The 8,653-nt window shown below is 41.2% G+C and overlaps 1 protein-coding gene across 1 annotated transcript; it reads right to left on the reverse strand.

Moving 5' to 3' along the window:
- Positions 1-565: 565 nt before the first annotated feature.
- Positions 566-5,005, reverse strand: PJA1 (praja ring finger ubiquitin ligase 1). The gene is made up of 2 exons (XM_004715445.2): positions 4,903-5,005; positions 566-2,812 (listed from the first exon to the last, which is right to left on the reverse strand). Exon 2 carries the CDS (start codon positions 2,743-2,745, stop codon positions 1,006-1,008), a length of 1,740 nt encoding a protein of 579 aa, XP_004715502.1. The 5' UTR covers positions 2,746-2,812; positions 4,903-5,005; the 3' UTR covers positions 566-1,005.
- Positions 5,006-8,653: the final 3,648 nt, after the last annotated feature.

Raw genomic sequence — 8,653 nt, forward strand, 5'->3', positions numbered from 1 at the left:
GGGGAGAACACCCTGAAACAAATATGGCTAGATGGCAAAACCCATTCACTCTGTGCAGGTGGGTACCTATTTTGTGTTTGTTGTTTTTTTTGTAGCATTTGACAAGTATACACGTTTTTATTCCTATATCACTGTAATACGACATATAATCACCATATAGTTTTATTTCCCCCTACCCATTTCTATTTTCTAAAATGTGATTTTAACCCATTCACACCTATACTCATCCTGGATTCATTGATACCATTGGTCTTTATTTTTATCATGCTTTCTAGAAATTTCTTTCCTTCCCATAGACTGTGTGTATTCTTTAGTCAAATTTTTTCCCCTTTAGAACGCCTATCAAGTTGATTCTGACTCATAGAACTGTTCCCTAGTATTTCTGAAGATAGCGTCCTCATCTTTCTACTGTGGAACAACTGTTTAGATCCAGAATTTTCAGGGGAACCATTTTGCTTTCTACTGTTCAGAACATCAAAAATCTCTACTTTTGATGCAACGGCAAGCAATCAATTATCAAGTCACTCAGTTACCACTATTATCACAAAATCAAACAATTCAAATATACAATGCAAAACCAAAGGGAGAATTTTAATAAGCTTTTACTGCACTGCAATTACAGGAACCTCCAACATGCAACAAAAATGATCATGTCTTTTGGATAGAGTTAACAAATAAAATTGTCATTACAATTAACAGCAACATATTGTATTTGAGAAAACAAACGCAACTTATTTCAACTTTCAGGTTAGAAAATTTGTGTTCTTACTTCAATCTCAAGTAGCATTTAGAAAGCTTAATTTTCCATTTCTAATTTCTAAAAGACAATATGATTAAATACAATCAAACACAAAGTTTTTCCACATTGGAAATAATCACGATTAATTGACAGGTTTAGTATAACTGATGGGCTTCATTTCAATTGTTAAACTTGAGAAGGCTCCTGCAGTATTGTGGATTTCAGATGGGGAAAATAACCAGACCAGGAGTAAACAGCCTTGGTCTTCACAGTGGGGGAGGGAACATGCAGCGGCACACGGGACAGGTGCCTGACTTCTGAAGCCAAATGGACACACAAGGCTTGTGGAAATAGTGGTGGCAAGGGAGCTCAGTTGCCACCTCCCCTTTCACATATTCACTGCAGCAGATGGGACAACACATTTCCTGACCAACTGCACCGTGATCTTCAGTGACTAGGATCTCCGGAAGAGTGTCAATGCTCTCCTTGCTTGCTGGTGGATTGGCCACCTCCACATCCACTGCAAGGGACTCCAAGTGTGCAAGGGCAGTTTCCATGGCCTGAGCCAGGCGTTCTTCAAGTGCCATGTAGGTGAGGAACTGAGGATCCACATAGGAAATGGCTTCAGCCACTCCTAGTCCATCGGCAAAGCCATCAAAGAGGCTCCAATCCACTTCTAAGTCTTCACTCACACTGGAGTCATCTTCAAGGTTGTTGTTCCCATCCAACATAAACACACCAGTATGCATAAACTCAGGACCGGATTCATTATCGCCCTCACTGCTACTCTCATTTTCATTATACTGGAGCCAAGGAATTTCTCCTTCGTCCGGAGATACTCGGTCCTCCTTCTGAGGAGCTGGTTCTTGAACTTTTGAAAGATAATTGCTGCCATTACTGCTAGCACTGGCACTGGCACTGGCGCTGGCACTGGGGCTGGCACTGGCACTTATTGCCAGCTGCTCAGGTCCATGCTCTTCCTTCCCTGGGAGAGTCTCCCAGCTATCACCACTTGAGGACAGATTTTGCTCTTGACCGCGATACTTACGACGCAGAGCAGCAGTCCACTCTTTGTCACTGTCAGAGTCTTCATCACAGTATCTGTAGTAATCATCACTGTAGGTCCAGAAGTCAGCATCAAACATGGTTCTACGTCGTCTCGGCATCTTTTCAATTTTCACTTGGTCATTCCTTGCTTCCTTCTTTGTTTCAGAGCACTTCAGCTCAGAGTAGCCATTTGAACTTTTGCCTCTGCCTCTTCTTGCTAGGCCATCTGGATAACTTTCATTAGTGTTGGCAGTATCTCTCCATCTGGAAATACTATGTGGCATATCATCATCATCATCATCAGTATCAAAAAATATTTTGGGTTTCACACAATTCGGACTTGCAAGATTTCTGATTTTGGGCCTCACTACCAGTTCCTCTGAACTCAGTAGGGTGTTTTCCCCACCACCACAAATACTCACAGGAGCCCTGCTAGAATACTCAGGTAAGTTCTTCTCCTGTCTCTCCTGCTCTGAGCTGTTACCATTTGTAGACACCTTGTCTTCAGCAGAAGACATGCCATTTTGCTGCATAAATTCAGCTCTCTTAGCAGAGCATCTCACTGCAGAGGCTGGGTCTAGCTTGTCAACCTTCTCTCTCACATCACAGTTAAAACTAGAGGACTGTGGTGGCATCCCAGCCAAAGGTCTTGCCCCTTTCTCTGGGTCATACAGCTTATCATCTTTAAACTTGTCAGTTTCCCCTCTCCCAGGGCCTCGTTCCACAAGCTCAGCCCCCTCCTCATCACTATCATCAGTCCCATAGGAGTCAACATGTCCATAAGCCATTCCTCTTCTGTTACCTGGAGCCCTGTACTCTCTTGGCAGATACCTGGAATAGTCCTCATTGTCAACATTCAGACTGCTTCCCGAGCTCTCACTGTCATCCCAACTACGGCGACTGGTGGGAAATGGTGATCGGCTTCTCTTGGTGGTTTGACTGGCGGCTGATCTGTGCATTGGGACTTCAGATGTCGTCTTTCTCTGGCTGGAAATCCTTTCTTGCTTGCTCTCGGGTGGCCTGAAACTGACATAAGCATGCCTTCTTCCATATCTCCTGCCTGTAGTGGACTGATACCTTCCTGCTGGTTTGGGCCACACAGGCTTGCTAGCTAGATTCCTGACCCATTGCTCTGAGTTAGGAAGGTTACCAATATAGGTGGGGCATGGGTGAGAGGTTCCTGCTCCCTACACATGCTTTTGAGATGGGACAGTCAAATAAGTTCAGAATAAAGGAGCAAGTTTAATTTTCATTTCAGCAAGTAGGTAGCAAAGAATAAGGGGCCTTAAATTTTAATTTCATTGTCTTCTAAAGCCTGGAATAACATTCCAGTGACTGTCAGGTGTGGACCTGAAACAAGTTCTTAATGTTGGAAAAATGTTTACAAAACTGTGTTTGTAGGGAAAGTCAGACTTAGAATCTGACAGAAGGTGGGAGATGGCTAGATGCTTGGAAGGTGCTTGAAATACTGTGGAACTGTGCCAATGTGGGAAGAAAAACTGCTGCAGTTTTTGTTTGTTCGTTTGAAATTTTCTGAGTCGTCCAGACATATAGGAGAAATGCAATTTTGAAAATATAAATCACTATGTGTACATCAGTGCAATGTGCATGTCAGGAGAAAGGCAAGTGTAACATGTACTAGAAATCCTGCCATGAGGGATGTCTCTCTGTAGTGGGGAGGGGTAGGCAACAGAGTGCTGTGTTAGTTGGAATGAGACTCACTCTAGATGTGGGTGTGAAAATGGCAGGCATGGGTGGAGTAGCATCATAGGAGTGAAGTCTGTGTAAGTATAAGACAATTAATGTGTAAGTATACGACAAAGAGAAAGTGTGTGTATGTGTGTGTGTGTGTGTGTAGTTGTATGTGTTTGTGGCAGGTAGTAATGTATGGGGGAATGCCTATCTTCATATGTATGTGACTGGCAGGGAAAAGTACAGTGGCATTGCAAGGTGTATCCATGAGTTTTGTGTGTGTGTGTGTGTTCATATGTTTGTCCAAATCGGAGGTAGCAATAGAGAAATGTGAGCAAATGCAGCAGGAAGGGGGTGGTTCTGCAGAGAGGAAATGTGTGCAGTAAGTGAAACATGGACACCCATGGAATAATATGGATATAGCAAGCTGAGAGGGGTGGCATCCCTGGAAAATGATTTATGTGTGATTCACATCTATGTGAATCAGCAAATGAGGGGTGTCCATACACAAATGTGGCAGACAAGGGGGCAGGGCAGAATAGTGCTTAGAAGGGTATGTGATGAGTTTATGTAAAAGTACATGCAGGCAACCAAAAGAGGAAAAGGAGCCAACAATAGATGTCCCTATATGCATGTGTGGCAGACATGAAGAGTGTAAGAGTGAGAGTGTGTGTGTGTGTGTGTGTGTGTGTGTGTGTGTGTATCAATGGGCATGCACTTGGAGCAGTAGCACTAGAACCTAGAATATAAAGGAGGAAGGGGATGGCGCTGTGATTGAAGGTTCCATATGCACGCAGGTGTGGAAATAGGGAGATGGAGGGGCCATCAATTCTATGATATGAGAAATGAAAAAAATGTTATCAACTCAAACTGGCAGACCCAAATCAATGTGGCATGGAAAGGGTGTCAGGGAAGGAGGCTGGTTACAGTTTTCCCCTAGGAGTGTTTGTTTTTTAGGGGGTTTGATTTGTTTTTGTTTTTTTCCCTGTAAATTCCTTTCCTGGGAACAATATTTTTACTTAATAACAATCTTAACTATTTACCATTCTGTGAGACAAAAGGCAAATGGAGGAAAAAAAGGCTTTGGGGTACTTCTCAAAGGGAAAGAAGTAGAGAGAAGTGGGAGAGGACTGCGACCACCACTCCCCCTCTCAAATATCGACTAATGTCTTCTGAGTGGAGGCCACGCCACCCGGAGGGACCAGAAAAGCAAGATGGAACCCCTAAACAGGCCTCACTCCGCAGTCAGATCCCACGTCCGCCCCAGCCCTTTCGGAGGGGCAAACTTGAAAAACGTTTCACTAGAACCCCACCCCCACCCCCCAAATCCCTGACCTATGCCCAGCCACTAGACCCCACGGCGGGTCACTCATCCCACTACTAGTGTTTGGATGGATTGAGGATATAGACAGCCCTCCACTCACCCACAGTCTGGATACCCGCAAGATCTTCCGTGGAGCAGAGCTTTTGTAGCTCCCACCACCAGGACCGCCAGAGCCACTGCGCTCCGGTCTCCAGCTCCTCCCCCCACCAGACGGCAGCGGGACTTGCAGCTGCAGTGCCGGAAGTGATTGTGGTGAAGACTGGAGCCCGCCCACTTGATGGGGAGGGGAGAGGGAGGCAACAATGTTGGACAAATCAGGGTGTGCCTGAAAGCATTACTGTATTTCATTTTGAATGACGACATCATCAAGGATACAGGCAGTAAAAAAATCGAGATTTTAAAATGCTAACCATGTTCCCTTCTGTTGTCTCTCTTAATATAGGAAATAGAAATTTCGAATTATTTCTGATTAATTCCAGTGTGAGCATAATTATATTAGCATATCATCATATCCTGTGGTCTAAAGACATCTGGTGGCTTAATTGTTAAGCCGTCAGCCGCTGGTGGTTGCAACTTACTAGCCACTCTGCGCAGAAAAATGTGGCAGTCAGCTTCCCTAAAGATCACAGCCTTGAAAACTGCGGAGCAGTCCTGTTCTGTCCTGCAGGGTCACTGAGTCAGAATCCTAATTGACGATAGTGGAGTATATGTTGGTCCATGTTATGGAAGTATTAAAATTTTTTCACACTATATTTAAGATTCCCAGAAATTTACATTTTGTGAACCTGGTTACTGAGACAAATTGAAGGTCTTTCCAGTAGAATAATACTAAAAAAAATTCACTTCCATCCAGTTGATTCCAACTCATAGCAACCCTATAGAACAGGGTAGAACTGTCCCTGTGGGTTTCCAAGACTGTAACTCTTTACAGGAGTAGAACACTTCATCTTTCTCCCCGAGTGGGCTGGTGGTTTCCAACTGCTGACCTCCCGCTTTAGCAGCCCAACACATTCATTGTTGTTAATGACATCAAACTTCTCTACAAAAAAAGAAAAACATGATCAAGAAACATGTCATGAATTCGCAGTCTGGTGATTGCATTACATTAGAAAGAACAACATTACAGCTGTGCCTTTGGGGTTCATACAATATTAGTGAACTCTGAACCTGGCATTAAAATGCACTAAATAACGAAATCAAAGCAAAATCTCATCTTAAGCATTTTATTTAAACTAAACAACCTGATTCTCACTGCCATTGAATCAATTCCAACCCTGTATGACAGTAGAACTGCCCCTGTGGGTTTCTGAGACTGTAAATGTGTGTGGCGGTGTAAAGCCTTATCTTTCTTCCATGGAGCAGCTGGTGCAAACTGCTGAGGTTGCCATGAATAGCCCAACTCATAGCCCACTAGTGGAGACTAGGGCTCCTTAAAAAATCCATTTAGGTACTGTTTATTGTGCAAAAATTGTTATTATTGTGTGCCACCATGTCAATTGCAACATATAGTGACTTTATATGGCAGAATAGAACTGCTCCCAGAAGATTTCCTAGACTGTAATCTTTACCAGAACAGAGCTCCCACTGGCACTTCCAGGTGACTGTTTTACCTTGTAACATTAGGGTTCCTAAAGCTGATATAGGAATGAAAATATATACCTGTTAAGTACTATCAGAAATAAGCAAGCAAGAAAACAAGAGGCACATAGGAATGCTAACATCAGGAAAATCAAGAACTTAAAGAAAACTTTAAAAAGAACAAAGCAGGTTGTTTTGTTCACCAAGATGATGAGTCACTAAAATTCTTGTGCTAAAAATATAGTTTCATGAAGTTAAATACTTTTAGGAATATAAGGAGATCAGGAAATCTGCAATTATCATAGTACCCTTAACCACACCTTTTAGGTATAGAAAGATCAAATAGACTAAAAAATAAATAATATAGAGAGATGAAAGAGGTAATAAACCTGATTTAAAATATATTTATTTTGTACTTAAGAAGATATGTTTTCCACCAGGGCTTTTTTCCAGGGTGATGTCTCTCCACCCCCCTGCCCCTCACTCTCTCTCTCTCTCTCTCTCTCTCTCTCTCTCTCTCACACACACACACACACACACACACACACACACACGCGCGCGCGTGCGCGCGCACCACACACAAAACCCTAAAAATAAAACTCACTGCCATTGGAAAAAAAGAAGATGCGCTTTCTTTATTTAAAATATTTTAAAACATATAAAATTTATTTTCATTTGATCTTCATGCCCACCTTTTTATAAAAAATAACACTATATAAAAAGCTCAAGTCCTCATTTTATCCTATTCACCTTATTTCTTTCGCCCAAATAAGCACTATTTAAAAGTTAATGTTTTCTTGCTTATTTTTTTCTTTATTTAAAAATGTACAAATAGAAATAAAAAAGTGTTGCCATAAAATGTGGTGAAGAAATGAGGTGGTACCCTGCTATCAGACAGAATGATCTCTGGGGTCTTAAAAGCTTGTCTCAAAACAAGTACAGTAGTCATCAAAAGAGACATCGACTAAGTCTACATGAAAGAAGAACACCAGCCTGTGTAATCCAAGGATTGTAAATAATAAAATCCCAATCCAGAGAAGGGAACAGTATCAGAGTTTAAATTTTAAACACTTAGTTTGCAGAAAGATTTGGATGACAGTGGAAGCCCAAAAACCATTGTAAGGGTCTCCATGTGGATTAAGTCTCTGGTAAATCACCTCTACCATAGTCCAGGGATGTGAATAGCCTTGCTGTCCGACAGAGAGCATTGTAAAATCGATTATGACAAATGAAGTTAGGTTAAAATGTCACATCTTATCATTTCATCTCCATTTAGACTCATTTTTAATTTGTTCTAGTTTTTAATATTCTCTGCTTTCTTGATTGAGGTTTTTCTCTATTTTATTTTGTCATTGTTTGGGGATTTTGCTTCTTGGCTTTGTTTTGTATGTTTTTCAGTATACAAAAATCCAGGTTAGGTAAATCTATAGAGATAGTAACTAGTTTAATAATTGCTAAGGGCATGACCTAGGAGGTTGGGGAGAAATGGAGAGTTAAAAATAATGACTAGAAGAAAGAAGAAAGTTTTCTATAACTGATTGCAATTGTGATTACCTAACTCTTCTTCTTCTTTTTTTACAAATAATTATTTTTGCTTTTTAATTTCAAAATTTTAAGGAAACCACAATTGTAAGTTTCCCTCATAACAATAAAATCAGAAGCAGGAAAATGTAATGATAATAGCTTTACATCTCAACATTAACAAATCTTGAGTCAACTGTTAAAATGGATGCCAGACTTAAAAGATAAGGTAACAAATGATCCCTTAAAGCAGTAGCATATACATCAATACCTTCCCCACCCCAGACTGACAAATAATCTCACTACAGCAAAGACAGCCAAAGCAATAGCAACACACAGTTTCCCTGCATGAAGGAAAACCAAAAGGGAATCTTCCCTTCCCCATTACAGCTCTACTAGAAGGTCACCTTTTTTCCATAAAGGTTTGTCATGCAATTATAATTAAAAATCGATCATAAGAGTATAATGGTGCTTGTATCATTTTCTCCTTCTAGAACTAAGAGCTTGAAGGGTTTAAAACTCTTCTTATTTTCTCCTAGAAGATATTCTTAATGCCAGACCATCCCTTTTTCAATAATAATCCAAACCAAAAAGCTCTGAGCATCAGGCAACTCAAGCAGCGGAAAGTAAAACAAATCCAAATTTGACTAGTGAGCACAAAAAATATTCTGTAAGTTATAGCATACAGCATTCTTGACACACACACACACACACACACACACACTCCAAAAAAATCTAATACAGAGGTTGCT

Source organism: Echinops telfairi, unplaced genomic scaffold (genome assembly GCF_000313985.2).
Source record: "Echinops telfairi isolate 266 unplaced genomic scaffold, ASM31398v2 ScPeMD7_7423;HRSCAF=8461, whole genome shotgun sequence".
NCBI classification, from domain to species: Eukaryota; Metazoa; Chordata; class Mammalia; order Afrosoricida; family Tenrecidae; genus Echinops; species Echinops telfairi.